This window comes from Marmota monax, unplaced genomic scaffold, assembly GCF_021218885.2.
Source record: "Marmota monax isolate L192 unplaced genomic scaffold, Marmota_monax_Labrador192_F-V1.1 WCK01_AAM20220418_F8-fsc00034, whole genome shotgun sequence".
Taxonomy (NCBI): domain Eukaryota; kingdom Metazoa; phylum Chordata; class Mammalia; order Rodentia; family Sciuridae; genus Marmota; species Marmota monax.
In genome coordinates this window covers 6,409,598-6,434,772 of record NW_026693934.1, presented here as the reverse complement: position 1 = coordinate 6,434,772, position 25,175 = coordinate 6,409,598, and the positions used below count along the sequence as shown (strand labels likewise).

Here is a 25,175-nt window from a genome sequence, read left to right as displayed (position 1 = left end):
GGGGCAAAGAGCTATAGGCAGATGGGGGGGTGGCAAAACCCTCAGTTCCTCATACTAGCTGCATACCCATCAGACAGGCCCCCCTTCTAAATATCTTTTGCCTAATGGGCTTTGCAAGGCCTCATTTGTTCACCGGCTATCACTGCTAAGAATAGATTCACTGCAGTTGTGGGAAAGGTTTAGCATAAGAAGTGCTTGAGAGGGCTCCTGAGCTGTTTACCTTGAGTGATTCTTGGATCTCAAGTATTGATGTTCTCATCCAGCAAAGCAGAACAATATCAACGATATGAATAATGCATGTGTGGCACAGGGAAGATAGTAGGTGTTCAGAAGGAACTGGTGCCTGTTACTGTTATTGCTGTAGCTAGTCTATGGACACATCATTTCTTATTGCTGCTTGAGGGTTCCTTCTTGTGTTAAGCCCCCAAACCTTAATATATGTACTCAAGCAGGAATTCAGTCTGTTTTCATTGCATATAAAGGCACGATGTGTCACAATTCATATAATAAACTGTGAAGGGCCCTTGGGAGTAACTGTCTGCTCTGGGTAACAGTTCAGGGGGCTGAGAAGTCTCAATAGGCAGTTTGTTGCCTGTTATATGAGATTTAATATAATTTTCATGTGTTTTTTTCCCTCCTTTTTCTCCCCCACCCGTTAGATTGCAATCATTTATGGAGTACTTATTCTCCCCTTACATTCTTAGAAATGTAGTAATAGAGACCAGAGTATTATAGTATGCAGACCACTGGGTTAGGCGCATGGAAATGACATTGTCATTCTCATTTCCACTTGAAATGCTTGTGTGACCTTGAGAAAGTCATTGAATTTGTCTGGGCTTTATTTCCTCCTGCACAAACTGTGAGCTGTGAGATTCCCTTTCCACCCTTGCATTCTAGGGAGTTAGTAGGGTGTGAGTTTAGTGATCCTAAAAGACTCACTTGTGTCAGAATGCTGTGAAGTATAGTGGCTTGAGAGTCTCTTTTAGCCTTTAGAATTTTTAGAAAGTGGAGTTCAAATCACATATATTGATAAACAATTTTTTAAGGTGGTTTTCTGTCTCTGTGGTGTTCGCATAAGCTGATGAGTTGTTCAGATACATTTCTAATCTATTTTTCCTGCCGAGCTACTTTTAATGGATGTTCTAGCCAGTGGCGACTAATACTTTGTAATCAAAAATGATAAATAACAGATGCAGTTTGCTTTGAAGTCAGAGGTATCTGTCTATAAAGGTGAAATGGATAGAGAATATGTTATTAGTGTCAAACATAATATAATTCTTCAGAAAGAATCAGTGATGTTAGCAACAATGCCTATGCCTCCATGAAGTATGAATGTCCTGTCACAATTCTGTGACAGGAATCATGGATACCATTGAAAGTAAGTTTTTATACCTATGAAAATGAAGTTGTATTTGGAAGCATTTATTTTTTTCCTGGGAAGATTTCTTAGGAGATTTATTGGAATGCTTTAGCATACATATTTTTTAGGCCATTGGACATGTTTTCTGAAAATAATTTTAGTGTTAAGGATTATTTGAATTATAAAAAATGCAAAAGGATGCTTTTAATGAATGGCCTTAAAACTTAAATTCCTTCCCACCTGAAAATATTTGTGTTTCTATATTCTCTGTTGTATTCTTAGCAGCATCTGGTGACAAATGACTCAGTAATGAGTATGTGAAATGAGCAGATTTTCTTTGAGAGTTCATAAAGTATTGAGTATTTCAGTGCATCCTCTGGTGGTGGATTTACTGATTACCCTGATAGATACAGAAATCTGGGCTTGGAACCTCACAACTCTTCTTGTTTTCATCAGTATACCTGCTTCCAAGATTCCCTCCCAGCTTTGCGTTTGCTGCTTCAGATCTAAAGAACTCTGGGAAACCATTCAGGTTGTTAATACAGTGTATGGTAGGTTGCAAATAGGCTTGTACAGGGGGTCATAAGACCTCCTCATGGGTAAACCAGTAGTACCTTTAGAATACAGATTGTGTAAGAGATAATGTCTCATTAACTTTCATATTCCCAGAGTCTGATGTACTACCTGTCAAATGGTTAGTGATGAATAATTGTTTAAATGAATGAATACCACTTTTTCTCATTCTTGTGTTCTTGGATGTATTTTATTAAGTGAAGTTTCTTATATAAGCATCTGCTAGGTAAGTGAGCTATTACTTTATTCTAAAGTTGTTGCAGATGCCTTTGGAGCAATGAAAGTTACTACATAAATTTTGAGCTATTTCTTGAAGATGAAGTCTCTTGCAAGTGAGTCACTGTTGTTTTATATCAGATTTTATAATTCTGTGGTTTATGATAGTGCTCTGGTAGAATAATTATCCACAGATATTTTAACTTAAGATGGTAAAGTTCTGCATTATGATTCATGTCAGTCCTCAACCCTCTTTCCTAAGTTAAAACTACAACAATGCCAGGATAATAAAAGCTGTGGCTAGGAAAAATGAATAATAAGGCAAGCATCTCTTCCTACTGCGTGAATGGTATTAAATCAGGGTTGCCACTTCAAACAGTGATACGTACTATGCAGAAGCAGTGGAGAGTGTGTTGATTTTCTCTGACCTGAAGAATCCCCCCTTTTTTGGCTGCAGACATTTTAGTGGGCACCACACCTAAATTGAAGGATATAGCAGTCTGTCTCAAATATGATGATTTAGATTGGGTAACATATTCATCTAAACTAATCAAGTTAAGGGATAACTTAATTAAGAGAATAAAATTTGCCAGCACTTTTCTGCTTCTGGCAGAATATTACATTAGAGCTTTCACATATTTGAACTTCCTGCCAAAACACAGGCCAAAGACAAAAAGGAACCAGTCAAGAATTTGAATGTGACCTCAGTTCATCAATGCTACCCTTCAACGTCCAAAGAACTTACTTGAAAACCACAATTTTAATTTGTTAATTAAAACTGATGTGGCTTAAAATACTTAGCAGTTTATTCGATAGTAACTGAATTTAGTTGTACTGAAAGCATAGTAAGTTGCAGATAGAAGACAGATAATATATTCAAAACCACCATCCCTTTTGTATCATTGAAAATTTTTTTCAAGAATGCAATATAGCATGAGTTGAAGTTTAGAGCAATCTTAGTAACTAAACTTTTTAAATATTTCTGGTGTTCTAAATTTTGTTTAATTTTATAATCTGGTACCTGTGTTCTAATTAAGACAAAATTTGGAACTGATATTTAAAATAATAATTTTATTATTTTTCCTACATTACTTATCCCAAATATATATTCTGAATGTAATCACATTTTATGTATGTGGTAAATTTAAAGATGATATTCTTCTTTTTTTCTGCAACTGCTCAAATTTTTAATCTTCCATTTCTGAAATTGGACAAGAGATATAAGCTTTCTCCAACTACAGGCCACATTTTACTTCAATATGTTTTCTGAAAACCCCTCAGGGCTAGGTGATTTTCACTCTGTGTATTGAAAGTTTGTTGCCAATAAAAGTGAATAAATCATGGAACACATTTTCTTCCATGCCTGAGAAATGCAAATTATTACAGGTCAATTGCTGAAAGGTCTTGTCTCCATCTCCTATGTCTTTTTTTTTGCAATTTGTTTTTCATTTAGTCTAAGCATACACAATTTACTTTGCATTTACTTGTTATTTAAATGTTTTCAGCTGTCACCAAAGTTTGCTTTAACATGAGGAACTGTTCTCACTTCACTCTGTTTTTCTAAATGTACCCTCTAATGTTTACAAATATATGCACTTTTTATCTCATGACAGCTACTGTCTAAATTTCCAGCTCTAGGAGGGAGAAATCATTGTTCATCCACCACTTTCATTTGTTGTTGCTTTTATGTCCAAAGGAATATTAACCTGCCAATAGGAGACCATGGCTAAGCTAATAAGCAAATCTGCAATAGTAGCAATTTTAATTTCTTAATAGTTATATTTTGTCTTCCACTGATTTAGGAAAATGTTACTATTTGGTAAAATTCTGTATGACTGGAGGATGTGAAATCTAAGAGAATAACAGTGATTTATCAATATAATTTATAAAGTGATAATTATTTCAAATAACAAAAAGGCTACCATAAATGTTTATAAGTAACTGGAGAACTTTTAATAAGAAATCAGTATTATAATGGTAAGAAAATATATTAGTCAAATGCTTTGAAAGGAAGAACAGGAGTACTTTATAGGATGTAATAAATGAGTTAAATTTGATATTAAAATTTTCAAGATTGATTATAAGTGGCTTGACTTTTCTTGTCTTTATTTAATCCACATATCAAATATCCTGAATAGAAAGTTTCATGTTTTTAATATTTAAATAAATAGTGATAAAATGACAACATTGTTAAAAAGCCTCAGTGCTTTTCCAGAAAGTTTAATTTTATCCAAAACATTTTTTAACTAATTTTTTCTTTATATATGACAGCGAAATGCATTACAATTTTTATTACACATATAGAACACAATATTTCATATCTCTGGTTGTATATAAAGTATATTCACACCAATTCCTGTCTTCATATATGTACTTAGGATAATAATGCCCATCACATTCCACCATCATTTCTAACCCCATGCTCCCTTCCTTACCCTCCCACCATGGGAGGAAGAGATAAACTCATTTTATCCAAAACATTTTATGTTGTTTGAAACTGATTTTTAAAAGTTGGCTGCAAACTTCAAAATTTTAGACTTTTAAAGTTGTATACTTCTGAAATTTCTCTTTAGTAACTGGACTTTTTTTTAATAAATAGTAAAAAATTTACAAGTGTATTCTGACATGATAGAAGTTGCTAAGACAATTAAAGTGCTCCAGAATATCTGGACTATAGAGCATGTAATAACATGCCAAGTAATAACAACTATCCCAAATTTCAAAGTTCAAAACTGTAGGTAACTGTGGGAACATCCAGGGCAGGCAATGGAATCTGTTAGTGTTGAGATCATCATTTCCCACATGTGTTCTCTGAACCATGACCACTCAGTGCTGCCATGACACACCCCAGGATGTGAGTAGACAAACCCACAAGCATTTTCCTGAGTAAAATCTGACTTTCTAATCAATGAAACCCATTCTTGTGTTTCAGCAAGAGGAAACTCTTGCTTGTGGTGAGTGAAAGAAGATGAGGGTTATTTTTCCATGTTAATCACCCTTACAAAGTGACAGGAGTAATTATCAATGTAGCCCAACATGTTAACGCCAAGAATTATAGGTTTGTATGAACTAGAAGAGGATGTGAGGAAGAACTGGGATGACTGTAGTTTGAAACCGTTGTCTTATCGTCCTGCTTAAGTAAGACATCCTCGTTGTCACACATAGTCCCAAATGCAGATGCTTGTTTGTCTGGGGATACATGTTTCTGCCACAATGCATGTGGCTATGTACGTGCCCTACTGTTCCTACAAATGTAATGAAAATGTGCATGAAAATACAATTAATTAATTGGAAATTTGAGTGGATGATCAGATTTGGGGGGAAAGGGACAAAATGTATTTCTCTAGTCCCTGTCAATTAATATGCTTCTCGAAGTGTGAAGTACCTTAATGATCCTCACAGTTGTGCAGGGGCAGAGGTTAACTACTTAACCTTATAAAACTTTTTTCAGGTTCAGATGATATATTTAAATAAAGGGAAAGAGAGGCAGCCATTTTTTTTTCTCATTGACTCAATATATGATTACTTGCTATCCTTGGGAATAAATACACGATGAACCTTTTGGATAATGCCAAGAGGTATGTCTATAGATAGAAGCCAAAAATGTGATAAACATCAATAGGCAGCCCTCTGGTTTGCTCATTTCTTGATCTCTTTCCAATGAAGACTAATTAATCAAAAGATATGATAAATTATAAGCTAATGTTGTCAACTTCAATACCCACCAAATATTAAAACTGTCCAGCTGCATTGGTGCACACCTGTAGTCCTATGTAATTGAAGGCTGAGACAGGAGAACAGCCTAGGAGTTCAAGGCCAGACTGAGTAATATAGTGAGACCTAGTCTCAAAAAAAAAAAAAAAAAAAAAAGATAGCACATTTTATTTCTACGGTTCTAGGGGCAAAATTTCTATAGGCAATTCAGTGCTGTTGTTTCTTATACCACCTTACTTTTTCAATCCTGTATCAGTTTAAGTTTTTCTTCATGCAGTTTCCTCTGTAAGCACCAACTGAAACTGAGGACAGTTATTTAGAAAATGAAAATATATTTAGGATACTTCAGCAAGTTATTTTTAAAAACATTTCTCTTCTGAGTCTCTTAGGGTATGAACTAAATCATTGGAAACATGAAAAATTCTGCTTTATTAAAATCCTGGCTTTAGGGCTTTGCTTTAAATGAACCATTGCCTAACTAGAAAAATATTAGTATTGAGATAGATATATAGGCTTTGGAACATAGTAATTTTAATGGGAGCAATCATTTATTAAATGTGTATTGTCTTCTTGGCACCACATTGTATCATTGATCCTCATAACTGCCGTACAAGTTGGTGCATTTATTATTTTTAACCTAATGTAGGTAAGGAACTAAAGTTTGGAAAGTTGAAGTAATTCTTGCAAGTTTACACTACAGATCAGAGGCGGAATGAGATTTCAACAGGAGAAAACTGAGGCAGAACCCCCATTCTTAACTGCTACATTAAGTCTGTGTTCCACTGAAGTTTATCATTTCACACTGATTGGGTTGGGAAGTGTGTAAACTGATCTCCATCTTCATGTGCGTAGCAGAATGTGTCTCTTAGTATCCACACCCTTGTTTTTCTGCCTGTAGGTCCCTGGGGAAGGTGTACAGGAGACTGTGGGCCGGGAGGAGTCCAGAGTCGTGCAGTATGGTGTTTTCACGTTGAAGGGTGGACAAGTCACTTATCTAACTGTGATGAGAGCAGCAGGCCTCCAACGGAAAGAAGTTGTTTCCGAGTCTGTGACTGGCACAGTGACCTCTTCCAATGGGAGGTTTCTGATTGGCACCACTGTGTGCTTGTTCCTTATGCCCAGGGAGAAGTCAAGCCTAGGACTTCGGAGTGTGTGACCGCTCAACACGGACTGCAGCACCGAACAGTACGCTGTCTTCAGAAGTTGAACAGAACCATGGTGGCCAGTGACATCTGTGAACACTTTGCCCCTCAGCCCCCCACAGAACAAGCTTGCCTCATTCCTTGTCCCCGAGATTGTGTTGTATCAGAGTTCTCCCCATGGTCCAAGTGTAGCAAAGGATGTGGGAAGAAGCTGCAGCACAGAACTCGGGCGGCCATCGCGCCCCCTCTGTATGGCGGTGTGCAGTGTCCCAATCTGACCGAGTCCAGGGCTTGTGATGTTTCCATCTCCTGCCCTCTTGGGGAAGAGGAATATACTTTCAGCCTTAAGGTTGGACCGTGGAGTAAATGTAGACTTCCTCATCTTAAAGAAATTAGCCTCAGCGAAAGAACTGTTCTGGATTTTAGCTCTGATTCGAATGAGCAAGTCACCTTTAGACATCAAAGTTACAAAGCACATCACCATTCCCAGCCCTGGGACATAGAGATCGGCTTTCAAACTCGACAGGTTTGGTGTACAAGAAGTGATGGGAAAAATGCCCTGTTGAGGTAGGTGGTCTTTCAGTGCTTTCTTTAATTGGCCTAAACTATTTTCTTATGTGATTTTATAAGGCTTTTTGGTGATTTTCTACAAAGGGAAAATTGTAATAAAGTTTATAATTTGGGTTTTTAGAAGTTTCATTGAAGAAATTTTAAATTTCCATTAAGAAATGTTAGAAGTCTCATAGTCAAAGCATCCATGCATTAAATTCTAATGTGATTCCTAGGGTGGTCATAAAGGGAGGTCAGGCATTTCCACATTTTATCCAGATAACAACGAATAGAAACACAGGTCTTTTGTTAGTTTAATAATCAGTATAACTGAGTATTTCTTTATAATAATTAACACATTCAAGTTCACTCCCAAAATTGTCATGGGAATTATGTCAATGTTTATTTTATTTTTTTTTAACAATGATTTTGCTTTTTAAAATTTGTTTTGCAGGGTTCATGTTTTTTTTTTTAATGAAAATTTTCTCACCTCTGAGTTGTTGATTTTTTTAATATTAGTTAAAATACCAAAAGTTATTCTAACAGGGCTTTTTTTGGTATTGAACTGATAAAAAGGTCAACTTACCCCAGCAGTAATTAGAATTACCTATCTATAAATGGAATTAACTCTTAAAAGCAAAAGTTTAGATTTGAAAATTATATCTATGAAAATGTGGTCTCCTTAATATTCCATACTGTTTTTTCTGCTGTGAGTATTATAAAGAATTTTCTTATTTACTTTACTTGTTTTCACTATATATATTTTTTAAAATTAGACTTTATTTTTTAGATCAGTTTTAGGTTTTCTGGTTGGGTTATGAGGGTAATGCTTCTTAGAATCAATTGGAAAGTATTTTCTCTGCTTCTTTCTTCTGAAAGAAATTTTTAAGAGTTGGTATAATTTTTTTCCTTGAATATTTATAAATTTATTTGCATAACACAAATTGTGATGTTTTCTTTTTTGGATGGCTGTTAATTATTGACTGAACTATTTAATGTATTCACACATAATTCAGATTATCACTTGTCAATATCAATTTTATTAGATTGTGGCTTTTAGGGAATTAGTCCAATTCATGTAGATGTTTAGGCATAAAGTTGCTCGTAATAGTCCTTTATTGTCCTGTTAATAGTTATAGGATCATTAGGATATCATTTTCTTTCATTTCTGATATTAATATTTTGTGTCTTTTTTGTGGCTAGTTACCCTGAATAGAGCTTTATCAATTTTGTCAGTATTTTCAAAGAACTCACTCTAGGTTTTAGTGATTTTTTTGTCTATTGATGCCCTCTTTCTAATTAATTTGATTTTGCCTAAGATCTTGATCAACAATAATTTTATTGTTTTTAGATTATGAAAAATATAAAGTTAAGATATTAATATAACAGACATATTAAATATTATCTAAAAACAGAATCAACATACATTTTAAAAGAATATGAATTTAAATAGGAAAATTTTAATTATTTTCTTATGATTGCTTTATATTTACTCTTTTTCTAATTTCATAACATTATCAGTTTTTGATATTTTTTTATTTTTTTTTCTTCATGTATTTTGCTACTCAGGTAAGGTATATATCATGATTGCAATGTTGTCTTGGAGACTCAACCTCATTATTTTATAATATCCCTATTAATCCCTGACAATTTTATTTTTTGATGTAAATTCTCCATTTTCTGAAACTATTAGAATTACTGTATTTGATTAGTATAATTATCATATATTTTTCTTCATTCTTAACCATTTAATCATCTGTGTATATATTGAAAGTGGGTTTCTTGTAGATGACATGTAGTTGGATCTTCTTTTATTCACTGTCTTTAATTTGTATATTCAGACTATTGAAGTTTAAAGTGTTTGTTGAAATATGTGGATTAACATCCACCATATATATATTTTTTTTTTACCATTTTCCATTCATTGCTCTTGTTCTAGTTGATATTATTCTATTTTGGGGGGGAGGGGTATCAGGGATTGAACTCAGGGGCACTCAACCACTGAGCCACATTTCCAGCCCTATTTTTGTATTTTATTTAGAGACAGGGTGTCACTGAGTTGCTTAGTGCCTCACCATTGCTGAGGCTGGCTTTGAACTTGAGATCCGATCCCCTCATCAGTCAGCCTCCCAAGGTGCTGCTGGGATTACAGGCATGCTCTACCAAGTCTGGCTGATATTATTCTATTTTATCTTTGCTCTTAGCGTATCATTTATATTTTTTAACCTTTTTTGATGGTTTCCCTAATGTGCTTGCAGGAAAATTGACTTTCAAACAAGACGCTGTGCTCTGCAAGTTTTTTGTGCAAGCAGTTTTTCCAGTTCTTCCAGCCAGCTATCCATCATACTATCACATCATTCATTTCACTTATTTATAACCTATAATCACTAAATACATTGGTGATATAATTTTAAACAGTTTTTAATTATTATATCAACTATGGATAGGGAAAATAAAAGATTTTATTTTATCTTCATTGTTTTCTCCAGTGACCAATCTTTGTTTTGTAGATTTGATCTGACCTATGTTGTTTTTCTTCTCTGAAGAACAGATAACATATTTTAGCAAAGTCAGTCTACTGGTGACAAATTCTCTTAATTTTTGTTTGAGAAAGCCTTCTTTCTTCTTCATGTTTGAAGGATAATTTCATTGGACATAGGATTTAAGTTGATAGGATTTTTTTTTTTTCTTTGAATACTCTAGTTGTTTTTACCATCTTCTTTAAAAAATTAGACTTTTTTTTAGATCAGATTTAGATGTTTGAAGTGCATAGTGTTTGAAGAGAAGGTTGCTATAATTCAGATCCTTTTCAGTTGGATAACATGGATTTTCTTCTATTATCTGGCTTATTTCCAGATTTTTTTACCTTTGGGTTTGATTTTCTGAAGTTAAAATATAATTTGCCTAGATGTCATTTTTTGATATTTACCTTATGTGATATTTCCTGAGCTTCATATTCTTATGATATGGTGTCTGATATTAATTGTGGAAAATTATCTGCCATTACTGCTTGAAATATGTTTTTTCGCCTCTTTCTTCAGTACTGGTGGTTAAACCCTGAGCCCTAAAATATTTTTTCTCTTCTTTTCTCTCCTTTTTCTCTCTGATATTCTCATGTGTATGTGTTTCACCATTTGTAATTATACTACATTTCTTGGATATGCTGTTATTTACAAGGTGTTTTTTTCCCCTCTTTTTTTTTGCATGTTTGGAAATTTCTATTGACATTTCTTTAAGCTTAATGATTCTTTCATGGTCTGTCTATAATCTCTGGACAGGCCCATCAAAGACACCTTTCATTTCTGTTACAGTGCCTTTAATTTCAGTCATTTTCCCATTCCTTTTTAGAGTTTCCCTCTCACTGCTTACAGTGCTCATCTGTTCTTAAATATTGTTTATTTTTCCTGCTAGAATCTTTATTATACTAACCACAGTTTTACATCCCCAGTCTGATTACCCCAATATTGCATTGAATCTGGCCCATAGTCTAGCTAGAATACCATGTTAGTCCATTTAAGATTCTTAATTTATTTTTTAAATATTGTTATTCATCTTTTGGTATACCATGTAATATCTTATTAAAACTGGACATGATACACTGAGCAAAAGGACCTGAGCTAAATGGGCCTTTAATATGAAGTTTTATGTTCACCTGGTTTGGAGCTACACCAGGTCTGTTTTATTTGTTAGGTGTCAGAGGCTAAAATTTAATTGGTCTCCTTATTTCTTTTCTTTTTGTTGATTTTTTTTGTTATTATACTTTTTCCTATTATCTTTGAATTATTACAAATACTTCTTCCTAAATAAGGTCTGAAATATGCAAATATTTCAGTTGTAAACCAGTAATAAGAAGAGAAGCCATATATGTGATGTGCTAAATTTGGGGGATAGGGGAAGTTTCTGTAGTCCTGTTATTTGGACCTAATATTTTACCAAGCTTGAGTCTCTGGGTGTTGAAATTATAAACGTTTTTTATCTCCCATCCTCAAATTTAGGTAAAATAAGAAGGTCATAAGGAGCTAGAGATGAATATTTTTCTTCTCCCATTTTGATTAAGGTCTGGTAAAATCTCAGTTGCTTTGGCCATGGTAAAATAATTTCTTTGAGGGAAAATCTTAAGAAAAAAAAGAATTCTCTGGGTCACTTCAAAATGTCTAATTTTTTTTCCTCCCCCTACTGGAAGCATAAAGAGAATATTCTCTGATTTTTCACAGTGTTTTTTTTTTTTTTTTTTTTTTTTTTTTTTTTTGAGTAAAACTCATGAAAGTATCTAGCCCCCACTAGGGTCGGTGCCCTTTGAAGTTTCTGCCAAGCTTATCTACTTCTAACCTCCAGTAATTGTTAATCATATTTTAAAAATTGTTCTGCCCTGATGTTGACCCCATTGGTGATTTCTGTTCCTGGCTTTTCCATCAAATAACTTATGACTCTTTTTATCTGATACTTGTCTCTCCAATTTGAGGGGCAGTCATTTGCCTTTTGACTTCAAGTCTCTGATGGATCTAAGAAGGGTTGTTGATTTTCAGTTTGCATCACTTTTTTCTTATTGTGAGCATAAGAGTGACTTGCCCCTAACAGCTCTGAATGGAAGAGAGAATTCTCCATGATTTCTTTTGCATCTTAGATAGCATTTTGAACCAAAACAGCTTCCTTTGCACCATTCCATGAAATCAATAACATTCATTCATTTAGTAATCAAAGATTATGAAATGACTCATATACTATTATGAAAATATTAGAGTATTATAAAAATATATTATTAAGTGAGGCCATCTCTATTTCTGTAACTTCCACTGCCCAAAGCAGAAATGTTACTCTTGACAGCTGTGTGATCATGTAGTCAATACTATTGTCTCATTTCTTTTCAACTTGATGAACTGTGTTGACATTGCCTAATAAAGGAATTTTGTTAAAAAGCTCAAATTCATCTCTGAAAAAATACACATTGTTTTCTTTTGTGGATTTTATGCATTCAGAAAACAGTGATATTTTTGTGCATCTGTTCATTTCTAGTATGAACTTTAATCATTGTAATTTATCCTGATATAGATTTCTTGTACTCTGTACTTATATCTAACTTCAGATCTATTTCTTTTCGGTGATCTCCATGATACTCTAGGGACAAGAGGCATTTTGTTTTATATGTGTTGACTATGGTTGTCATGTCATCACATTTGGAATAAGAAGGGCCTATCTTTAGTACCATAATATAAGCTCCTGGTCTTGCTTTGCTGAAAGTCACTTTCTCACTCTAGATCACTACAGAGCTATAATTAATGCTCTTTATTAGCTATCTCATTGATCATTGTGACTTTTTATAATCACCTTAAGTGGTTTTCCCTTCACAATTATTATTTGCAATGTGGTAGGCTGTTGTATTGTTCTTGGTGCTCCTCTGCTCCCTCATCATTGATTTCTCTCTTGTGTTTAAAGATATTTTGTTTTTAATTGTCTCAGCTCATATGTTAATTTTTGTCTTATTTTGACAAGACTTTCTCTCAAGTTCCACTGTTGCATTTTAGAATAGCTGCTGTACAGCCTGTTCATCATTTTTGCTCAGATAGCATTGATACCATTATCGACTTTTTACACTAACTTATTTTGTGAAATTAAATAGATTATTCAGTTTTTGTCTTTGTTTCATTCTTTTTCCATTTTTTCATAGAAACATATCTGATTAAGACATCTGAGTTGTAGACTAGTCAGACTGTTTATGAGAGCAGTGAATCATATTGTTTTTGAGTAAATCTCAGATGAATGTGTTTTATTTTGATACAGAGGAGCATGTGGTATGGACAATCTTTAAGAGCTCTAATCATTTGTACATGTTAAGCATACTTTAAATTCTCAGACCACTTTAATAATATAAATATTCTGTAATATCCCTGTAAAGGAGCATCCAAAATATAATAAATTTTAAATACTATATAAAGAACCATCAGCTCAAAAACTCAGATCTTATTTTTACTTTGTTTGCTTGTTGCTTTTTCTTTTTTAATATGTACCACTAAAGTAGATTTGAAAATAAATTTTCCATTTCTATTCATCCCCAAACATGAACAAATGCAGACCCCAAACAACACAAGTCCTTTTCATAATTTTTTCTTTGAAAGTAGTTGGGAAAAAATGGATATATTTCCTTTTGTTATGCTGGTGAGAATGCAAATGGAGGACATTTACTTTTCTTTTTCCCAATTCATTTTCAGTTTCATACCTTGTTTCCCCCCTCTTCATCTATACTGATATAATTTTAACTTGAATCTTTTGGATATTGATAGGGTTTTAAATCAAAACTATACATGGTTATACTCAGAAGAGTGAGTGAATTCCTTCATATATACATTCACCACCACCCCACTCCACCCCCGTCTTCTATTTCTTGCAATTAACCAGTTTCCTTGATTCAACCTTCCTTCTTTACATCTTCTTACTTTCCCTACATTCGTTCACAAAAGGTAGCACCTGGTACTGAGTTTTCCACTTAGTGTTATTTACTGGGAATTGCTTCATATCAGTTACTCAACATCTTTCCCATTCTCTTTTACAGTTCCATAGTCCTTTGTTGTGGTGTGCAGCCATAATTTTATTTGAACAACTTCTTATGCATGAATATTTAGATATATTTGAATAATTGACAATTACAAATACTTTTGTCAATAAATTAACTTCTGCATACCTATTTTTGGTATTTTTGGGAATAATCGTCAGGGTAATTTCCTAGAAATGTGATTCCTGGGTAAAAAAAAAAAGTAAATGCATTTAAATTTTATAAGATATTCCTAATTCTTTCATGGCGGTGTTGACTGTCAAATTCTCTTTCATGGTGTTCTTATTATCACTCACATCTGCTAAGTTACATTTTGCCATTTAAAATAACATTTCTCAGGTCTTGAGGATTACACATGGATCTATTGTGAGAAGGGCATTATCTTACTGTCATAAGGTTTATATATTTATGTCTGTGTTTGTGCACATGTGTGTATTTTGTATTTAATCATATTAAAGAGCTGTGTATCCATCCATTTCTTTTTTCTTTTACTTAATGTTTGTATTACTAATAGACATTGATTTCTGTCAAAAAGTTTTCCAGCATCTTTGTAGATAATCACATGATTTTTAAAATTTAATTATTTGGCAAATTGTGTGAATAAATTTTCTGATAATGAATCATCCCTGCATTCTATAACACCCTCCACTTTGACGTTTTCTTATTGCTCTATCAAGTGGAAATATTATTATTACATTAGCTTTGTAAAAAGTGTGGGCATTTTTTTCCATTTGTTGTTCATATGTTCTAAACAACTTACATATTATTGAGAATATATGGTCATTAAATGTTTGGGGAATCCCTTTTTGAAACCATCTGTGCTTGATTCTGTTTTTGTGCATGCATAGAGTATTTCTTTGAAAACTCTATGTTGGGTTTAGTTTTGGTCTGTTTGTGCTGGATTACTTTTGATAGACTGTATTCTTGAATGACTCAGTTCTAGATTTTCACATTTATTTTCATAAATATATATATTCTTTATCAAGAGATTCAATTGCTCCATTTTATACTTTTATGTGTTTTTTCTCTCTTTCATTATTGTTTAACATAGTTAATGCTTGCTTGTTTTTTTTTTAATTTTTAACAGTATTTTGGGTTATTAATGTGATCTACTTGTTTTATGATCTCTACCTTATTGATTTCTTCATGTTTCTTTACTCTTTAGTTCCTCATGGTTCCTTTGTATTTTATTGTTGTTATCTTTCCAAAGTTTAGAATAGAGGTTTGATTAATTTATGTCCAGTTGTACTGATATACTTATTTTCTTTGATCACTGCTTTAAGTGGATTCTATAGACACTGACATGTAGTATTTTACTGTAATTTTTATAGAAATTCGCTATTTTCTCTGTCTTCTTTCAATGAATTATTTAATGCAAACCATTTTAATTTCCAAATAAAATGGACATTTTCTTTTTCTTGCTTCTAGTTTTATTGCTTTGTAGGCAGAAAGAATTGTTTATAATATGTTTGCTTTATAGAAAATATATTTTCTATTATTGGTAATGAGTTATTTCATAAATGTGTACACACAACATTTATTGATTATACTTTTTAGGTTTTTTAATCATTAGTATTTTTTTCTGTATTTTAGTTAGTTTTTTTTTTTTTTTTTTTAAATCACTGTGACCTAAATACCCAACTTAACTTAGAGGAGGAAAAATTTTTTGGGCTCATGGTTTCAGAGGTCTCAGTCCATAAATGGCCAACTCTATTATTCTGGTCCCAAGTTTAGTCAACACACCATGCAGGAAGGGCCCAGGGGAGGAAAGCTGATCAGCTAATGGTGGGGTCAGGAAGTAGATGGGGGTGCGGGATCAGAAAAGGGTTTCAGTAAACATATACCCTTCCAGGGCACATCCCCATTGAACTGCCTCCTACAGCCATGCCCCACCTGTCTACAGTTACCACTCAGGCAGTCCATTCAAAGTAGGATGGACTGTTCAAGTTACAGCTCTCAAAATCTAATCTGTCTTAACTTTCCTATGCAGGGATGTAAATACATCACAGTGAATCTTTACATCATGTTCCACCACCACAAGGCTGGGATTCTAATTAGAATAAGATTTACTTCATGTTTGTAAAAATATGTCAAAATATACTCTACTATCATGTATAATTATAAAAAACAAATTTTAATAAAGTAGTTTAAAAAAATCTAATCATTCTGTCTCTGCATTAACAAAGGAACATTTTGGGAACACCTCATACCTAAACCATAACACTCTACTTGGTCTGTTTTATAGTGAAAAGAGTTGTTAGAGTCTCTGATTATTTGTTTATATCTATTTCTCTGGAAATTTCTATATGTTCTCTATACTTTGTTCTTCTGTTATTTGGTTCATATCAAAACTGCTGTTTTTATTGTGAAATAATAATTTTAATATTTTAAGTATCTTTGTCTCTTCTAATGCTCTTTATTTGAACTTTGTCTGTAATTAGGATTGCAAAAATATACATTTTTTTGTGTGTTTAAATTTACCTTACAAATCTTTGTCCATCTCCTTATTTTCTGCTCTTTTGAATCACACATTTTTAGGTTTGTCTCTTATTCAGCAGCAGCATGGTTTGGGCTTATCTTTATGAGTCAGTACAAACACTAAAATTATTTTATTAAATTAATTAACTTTACACTTATTAATGACTCTTTTCTCTGTTCTCAATTCTGTCATTTTATTTTGTAATTATAATAGGTATAACTTTACATATAACATATGTTTACTTGTTTCTTTGGGGAATAGTTTTTGATTTTTAAATGTAATTCGTTTTTCTGTTTAGGAATGGTAGACTTTGCATTTTAGGGGTTGCCTTTATATTTAACACTTGTTGTAGTGCCCTTAATCTGTCACCTTTTATACCCTAGTGCTTTATTAATTATTATATTTGTTTTCAATGATTAGTACTTACTACCTATAATCTTACTCTTCGTTCTCTATTTTCTATACTTGTCTTTCCATATTATCCATTTTACTTTGTTAGAGAATGTGATATTTACATATTATTATTCTTCCCATTACCTGCCTCATTGTTATCTTTTCTGTACAGTTATGTATTTGAAATGCTTAACTTCAGTCATTTTACTAAAGATTTCAAAGTGTTTTAGTCAGCTTTTTCATTGCTGTGACTTAAAGACCGGATAAGAACAATTTTAGAGGAGGAAAAGTTTATTTGGGAGCTCACAGTTTCAGAGATTTCAGTCCATAGATAGCTGGCTCCATTCCTCTGGGCCTGAGAAAACATCATGGGGGAAGTATGTGGCCCAGGGAAGTAGCTGACAATATGTTCAGGAAGCAGAGAGAGACTAAACTCAGCTCACCAAATCTATCCCCCCAAGGTACATCCCGATTGACCCACCTCCTCCAGTCACACCATACCCACTTTCAGCACTTAATATCATCAGGGATTAGTTCACTAATTCAATCATTCCTTCTCCAAACCTTGTACTGTCTCAGACATGAGCTTTGGGGGAACGCCTCATATCTAAACCATAACACCAAGTTATCTTTGCTTGGATAAGTCTCAACTTCTCATGGATTCTTGAGGAAGTTCACAATGTATAATATTTCCTCAGTTTGTTAAATTCACAATTGAAGAGTGGTTTATTTATATATAATATTCTTACCTTACACTTTCTTATTACTTTTCTTGAAAATGCAACTTCACTACAGCCTTGACATGTGTGATTCTTGTTTCGTTTGTTTTTGAGAACCCTCTGCTGGTTTAAGTTTTTTTATGCATTTTTTAAGTTATTCCATCTTTTTTTTCCTGAAAACTTGTTCTCCCTTTATTTTTTAAGGCTTAACAGTTTTACTAGTATGTACCTAAAAGTTGATTATTCTGGATCACATTTCTGTGGTATGTGGCATATACTTTCAATGTATAGAATCAGATCTTTTATTTATTTTTTTTAATGGGAGGAATAGGTGAACTCTAGATAGGGCAGAGGGGTGGGAGGGAAGGGGTGGAGGCAGGACATTAGCAAGGATGACAGAATGTGATGTGCCACAGTCTTGCTGGGCACAAATCACCCCCTGGTTCTTTTGCTGCAGCCGGACTGCAGCAGTGATGGACATCATTATCCAAAGTACATGTATGAAGACATGACTTGGTGTCAACATACTTTATATACAAACAGATATGAAAAATTGTGCTGTATATGTGTAATAAAAATTGTAATGCATTCTGCTGTCATTTATTTTAAAAAATCAATTAAAAATTGGGGGTTATAATGTATATATCACATAATATACAATATATAATATGTAATATATGTTATATTACATACGTAAAATGTATAAATATATATAAATAATATATTTCATATAATATATATATTTTAAATAGTCACTTGGTAGAGTGTTTTGATTTTATCAAGGACATGGAATATATATAAGTTGGACCACTCATTTTCCATATTATTTATTTTCTCTTTTTAATTATTCCACTTTAAAAATAAATTAGAGCCTTACAGTTATACATGGTAGTTGGGTTCATCTGGACCAGTTCATACATGCATGGAAATTGATTTCAGTTCATGACCCCCCTTTTTCCCTTTCCCATTTTACCTCCCATCCTCCCTCCCCTTTCCTATTCTTCTTTTTCTACTGTACTTGACTTCCTTTCACTAGTTCTTTAATTTATATTTGATTGGTTATTTATATTATCCTTCACTCCCCCTTTCCTTTCATTTATTTTACTGTAGCTTTTGCATATGAGAGAAAATATTCAACCTTTGAGTTTCTAACTTTGTCCTATTTCAGTTAGCATGATGATGTTCTCTGTTTCTATCCATTTACTGGCAAATACCATGATTTCATTCTTTTTTATTGATGATTAGAACTCCATTGTGTAGCACAATTTCTTAATCCATTGATCTCATCTATTTTACTTCTTCCTCATTTCTTTTTTTTTATTGGTTGTTCAAAACATTACAAAGCTCTGGACATATCATATTTCATACATTTGATTCAAGTGGGTTATGAGCTCCCAATTTTACCCCAAATACAGATTGCAGAATCACATCGGTTACACATCCACATTTTTACATAATGCCCTATTAGTAACTGTTGTATTCTGCTACCTTTCCTATCCTCTACCATCCCCCCTCCCTCCCCTCCCATCTTCTCTCTCTACCAAATCCACTGTAATTCATTTCTCTCCTTGTTTATTTTCCCATTCCCCTCACAACCTCTTATATGTAATTTTGTATAACAATGAGGGTCTCCCTCCATTACCATACAATTTCCCTTTTCTCTCTCTTTCCCTCCCACCTCATGTATCTGTTTAATGTTAATCTTTTCTTCCTGCTCTTCCTCCCTGCTCTGTTCTTAGTTGCTCTCATTATATCAAAGAAGACATTTGGTATTTGTTTTTTAGGGATTGGCTAGCTTCACTAAGCATAATCTGCTCTAGTGCCATCCATTTCCCTGCAAATTCTATGATTTTGTCGTTTTTTAGTGCTGTATAATACTCCATTGTGTATAAATGCCACTTTTTTTTATCCATTCATCTATTGAAGGGCATCTGGGTTGGTTCCACAGTCTAGCAATTGTGAATTGTGCTGCTATGAACATCGATGTAGCAGTATCCCTGTAGTACGCTCTTTTAAGGTCTTCAGGGAATAGTCCGAGAAGGGCAATAGCTGGGTCAAATGGTGGTTCCATTCCCAGCTTTCCCAGGAATCTCCATACTGCTTTCCAAATTGGCCGCACCAGTTTGCAGTCCCACCAGCAATGTACAAGAGTACCCTTTTCCCCACATCCTCTCCAGCACTTGTTGTTGTTTGACTTCATAATGGCTGCCAATCTTACTGGAGTGAGATGGTATCTTAGGGTGGTTTTGATTTGCATTTCTCTGACTGCTAGAGATGGTGAGCATTTTTTCATGTACTTGTTGGTTGATTGTATGTCCTCCTCTGAGAAGTGTCTGTTCAGGTCTTTGGCCCATTTGTTGATTGGGTTATTTGTTTTCTTATTGTTTAATTTTTTGAGTTCTTTGTATACTCTGGATATTAGGGCTCTATCTGAAGTGTGAGGAGTAAAAATTTGTTCCCAGGATGTAGGCTCCCTATTTACCTCTTTTATTGTTTCTCTTGCTGAGAAAAAACTTTTCAGTTTAAGTAAGTCCCATTTGTTGATTCTTGTTATTAACTTTTGTGCTATGGGTGTCCTATTAAGGAATTTGGAGCCCGACCCCACAATATGTAGATCGGAGCCAACTTTTTCTTCTATCAGACGCAGAGTCTCTGATTTGATATCTAGCTCCTTGATCCACTTTGAGTTAACTTTTGTGCATGGCGAGAGGAGGGGATTCAGTTTCATTTTGTTGCATATGGATTTCCAGTTTTCCCAACACCATTTGTTGAAGATGCTATCCTTCCTCCATTGCATGCTTTTAGCCCCTTTATCAAATAAAAGATAGTTGTACCTTTGTGGATTAGTCTCTGTGTCATCTATTCTGTACCATTGGTCCACCCTCCTGTTTTGGTACCAGTACCATGCTGTTTTTGTTACTATTGCTCTGTAATATAGTTTTAAATCCGGTATCGCTATACCACCTGATTCACACTTCCTGCTTAGAATTGCTTTTGCTATTCTGGGTCTTTTATTTTTCAATATGAATTTCATGATTGCTTTATCTATTTCTACAAGAAATGCCATTGGGATTTAATTGGCATTGGATTAAACCTATAGAGAACTTTTGGTAATATCGCCATTTTGATGATGTTAGTTCTGCCTATCCATGAACAGGGTATATTTTTCCATCTTCTAAGATCTTTTTCTACTTCTCTTTTTAGGGTTTTGTAGTTTTCATTATATAAATCCTTCACCTCTTTTGTTAGGTTGATTCCCAAGTATTTTATTTTTTTTTTGAGGATATTGTGAATGGAGTGTTTTTCCTCATTTCCGTTTCAGAAGTTTTGTCGCTGATATACAGAAATACCTTTGATTTATGCGTGTTGATTTTCCTGCTACTTTGCTGAATTCATTTATTAGTTCTAGTAGTTTTTTTGTAGACCCTTTTGAGTCTTCTAGGTATAGAATCATATCATCCGCAAATAGTGATAATTTAAGTTCTTCCCTTCCTATTTTTATTCCTTTAATTTCTTTCGTCTATCTAATTGCTCTGCCCAGTGTTTCGAGAACTATATTGAATAGAAGTGGTGATAGAGGGCATCCCTGTCTTGTTCCAGATTTTAGGGGTAATGCCTTCAATTTTTCTCCATTGAGAATGATGCTAGCCTGAGGCTTAGCATAGATAGCTTTTACAATGTTGAGGTAAGTTCCTGTTATCCCTAGTTTTTCTAATGTTTTGAACATAAAGGGATGCTCTACTTTGTCAAATGCTTTTTCTGTGTCTATTGAGATGATCATATGGTTCTTATCTTTAAGTCTATTGATGTGGTGAATAACATTTATTGATTTCCGTATATTGAACCATCCTTGCATCCCAGGGATGAATCCTACTTGATCATGGTGCACATTTTTTTGATGTGCCTTTGTATCCGATTCGCCAGAATTTTATTGAGGATTTTTGCATCTAGGTTCATCAGAGATATTGGTCTGTAGTTTTCTTTCTTTGAGGTGTCTTTGTCTGGTTTCGGAATCAGGGTGATGTTGGCCTCATAGAATGAATTTGGCAGAGCTCCCTCTTTTTCTATTTCCTGAAATAGCTTGAAAAATATTGGTATTAATTCTTCTTTAAAGGTTTTGTGAAACTCCACTGTATACCCATCCGGTCCTGGGCTTTTCTTGGTTGGAAGTCTTTTGATTGCTTCTTCTATTTCATCAATTGATATTGGTCTGTTTAAGTTGTGAGTATCCTCCTGACTCAGTCTGGGCAAATCATATGACTTAAGGAATTTATCGATGTCTTCACTATCTTTTATTTTATTGGAATATAGGTTTTCAAAATAATTTCTAATTGTCTTCTGTATTTCTGTAGTGTCTGTTGTGATATTGCCTATTTCATCCCGTATGTTTGTAATTTGAGTTCTCTCTCTTCTTCTCTTCGTTAGCATGGCTAAGGGTCTGTGGATCTTATTTATTTTTTCAAAGAACCAACTTTTAGTTTTGTTAATTTTTTCAATAGTTTCTTTTGTTACAATTTCGTTGATTTCCGCTCTGATTTTAATTATTTCTTGCCTTCTGCTACATTTGCTGTTGTTTTGCTCTTCCTTTTCTAGGGCTTTGAGATGAAGTGTGAGCTCATTTATTTGTTGGTTTTTCCTTTTTTTGAGGAATGACCTCCAGGTGATGAATTTCCCTCTTAAAACTGCTTTCATTGTGTCCCATAGATTCCGATATGTTGTGTCTGTATTTTCATTTATCTCTAAGAATTTTTTGATTTCCTCCTTTATATCTTCTATAACCCATTGATCATTCAGTAACATATTGTTTATTTTCCATGTGATGTAGGATTTTTCCTTCCTTCTTTTATCATTGATTTCCAGTTTCATTCCATTATGATCATATAAAATGCATGGGATTATCTCCACCCCGGTATATTTACTGAGGGTTGCCCTATGGCATAATATATGGTCTATTTTTGAGGAGGATCCATGTGCTGCTGAGAAAAAAGTATATCCACTTGATGATGGTTGATATATTCTGTATATGTCAGTTAAGTCTAGGTTGTTGATTGTGATATTGAGTTCTATAGTTTCTTTATTCAACTTTTGTTTGGAGGATCTGTCACATGGTGAGAGAGGTGTGTTGAAGTCACCCATAATTATTGTGTTGTGGCCTATTTGATTCTTGAACTTGAGGAGAATTTGTTTTATGAACGTCGGAGCACCATTATTTGGTGCATAAATATTGATAATTGTTATGTCTTGTTTGTGAATGGTTCCTTTTAACAGTATATAATGTCCTTCCTTATCCCTTTTGATTAACTTAGTCTTGAAGTCAATTTTATTCGATATGAGGATGGCCACCTCTGCTTGCTTACGAGGACCGTGTGCGTGGTATATTTTTTCCCAACCTTTCACCTTCAGCCTGTATATGTCTTTTCCAATCAGATGTGTCTCCTGGAGGCAGCATATTGTTGGATTTGTTTTTTAAATCCATGTTACCAGCCTATGTCGCTTTATTGGAGAGTTTAAGCCATTAATGTTTAGAGTTACTATTGATATATGGTTTGTACTTCCAGCCATGTTTTGATTATTTATCTTCTTTTTTTAAAATTTAATTTAGTTTGTTTCTCCATGGTTAGCTTTCCCCCCGCCCTCTGTTTTTATAGAGGCACTTCCCACTGATGGTTTTGGTTATTGTTTTTCATTTCTTCCTCGTGTAGTGTTTTGCTCAAGATGCTTTGCAACGCTGGTTTTCTGGCTGCAAATTCTTTTAGCTTTTGTTCATCATGAAAGATTTTTATTTCGTTGTCGTACCTGAAGCTTAATTTTGCTGGATACAGAATTCTTGGTTGGCATCCATTGTCTTTCAGTGTTTGAAATACGTTGTTCCAGGACCTTCTCGCTTTCAGCATCTGTGATGAAAAATCCGTTGTTAACCTTATTGGTTTACCCCTGAATGTAATCTGCCTCCTTTCTCTTGTAGCTTTTAATATTTTCTCTTTGTTCTGTATATTGGATATCTTCATAACAATGTGTCTTGGCGTTGGTCTACTGTGATTTTGTGTGCTCGGTGTCCTGTATGCATCTACAATTTGTATATCCGTTTCCTTTTTTATTTCTGGAAAGTTTTCTGTAATTATTTCATTCAGCAGGTTACTCATTCCCTTGGTTTAAACTCTGTACCTTCTTCTATCCCGATGACTCGTAGGTTTGGTTTTTTTATGTTATCCCATATCTCTTGGATGTTTCTATCGTGATTTTTAACCAGCCTTTCTGAGTTGGCTAGGCTCTTTTCAAGATGATATATTTTGTCTTCATTATCTGACGTTCTGGCTTCTACTTGCTCCACTCTGTTAGTGATACTCTCAATTGAGTTTTTAATTTGGTTTATCGTTTCCTTCATTTCTAGAATTATTGTTTGATTTTTTTTTAATAATCTCTATCTCCTGATAAAGATGCTTAACTTCTTCTTTTATCTGTTTATGTAATTCATTTTCAAAGTGTTCTTTCACTGTTTGGATTTGCTGTCTCGTATCTTCTTTAAGGTTCCATTCCATCTGTCTAAGGTATTCCTTGAGTTCTTTATATGACCATTTTTCTGCTGACTCTAGGTCCTCCTGAATATTTAGGCTGTCCTTCATTGTTTGTACTCCTTTTCTTCCTTGCTTTTTTATGCTGCTCATGTTACTTCTTGTTCTGTTTGACTGCTGAGTTTCTGTTTACTCTTATAGATTTATTTGATGCTTGGGAGGAAAGATATTAGAAGGGAAGGGAAGAAGTCACTAAAGAGAATGAGAGTAGGCAGGTAGAATTCAAGGAAGGGGGAATAAGAAAATTGAAAAGAAATGAAAAGACAAAAGAAACAAAAACAAAACACACACAAAAAAGTTAGAAAATAAAGAAAGAAAGAAAAGAAAAAAAATTTTTACAAAAATAATAATGATAATAAAAATAATGAAAATTAAAATTAAAAAAAAATAATAATAAAATTAAAAAATTAAAAAAAAATAAAAACATTAAAAAAAGTTAAAGAACAACAACAAAAAAAATTGAAAATGAAAGAAAAAAAAGAAAAAGAAAAGAAAAAAATGATAATAATAATAATAATAAATGCAGTCATAGAGTTCTATTAACTTCTCTTCCAGTAGGTGGAGCTGTGCCCACTGGGTCAAGCTTCTCCTCTCAATAGGTGGGAACCAATCACTGTGCAGCAGCTCCTCCTCACAGACTTGGCGGGTCTCCAGTCCTGAGTGCCTAGGGCCTTCTCTTGTGTTTCCTCAAGCCAGGCCGCACTCACCTGTGACGCTCACCACAATACTGGCTACACGCCATGTCTGCTGCTCCTGGGAGCCCTGTTGCACTGGTTTCAATGCAGTTATCTCCTCCGCCCGTGACGTCAGTTCTCTGCCAAGGTGGTATCCCATGCAAATGGTGACCGTTCGTTCCCTTTGCCGGGTGACCAATGCAACGGGTGGGTCCTGACTGTCTCTCCCAATCCCCG

At 34.0% G+C, this 25,175-nt stretch overlaps 1 protein-coding gene across 1 annotated transcript in view; it reads left to right on the top strand.

Annotated features, from left to right (window-relative positions):
• Positions 1-25,175, top strand: part of Thsd7b (thrombospondin type 1 domain containing 7B) — an 821,885-nt gene that overhangs the window by 268,544 nt on the left and 528,166 nt on the right. The window contains exon 3 of the mRNA XM_046463780.2: positions 6,762-7,572. Coding sequence (XP_046319736.1) covers positions 6,762-7,572 — 811 coding nt within the window. The remainder of the gene's footprint in view (positions 1-6,761; positions 7,573-25,175) is intronic.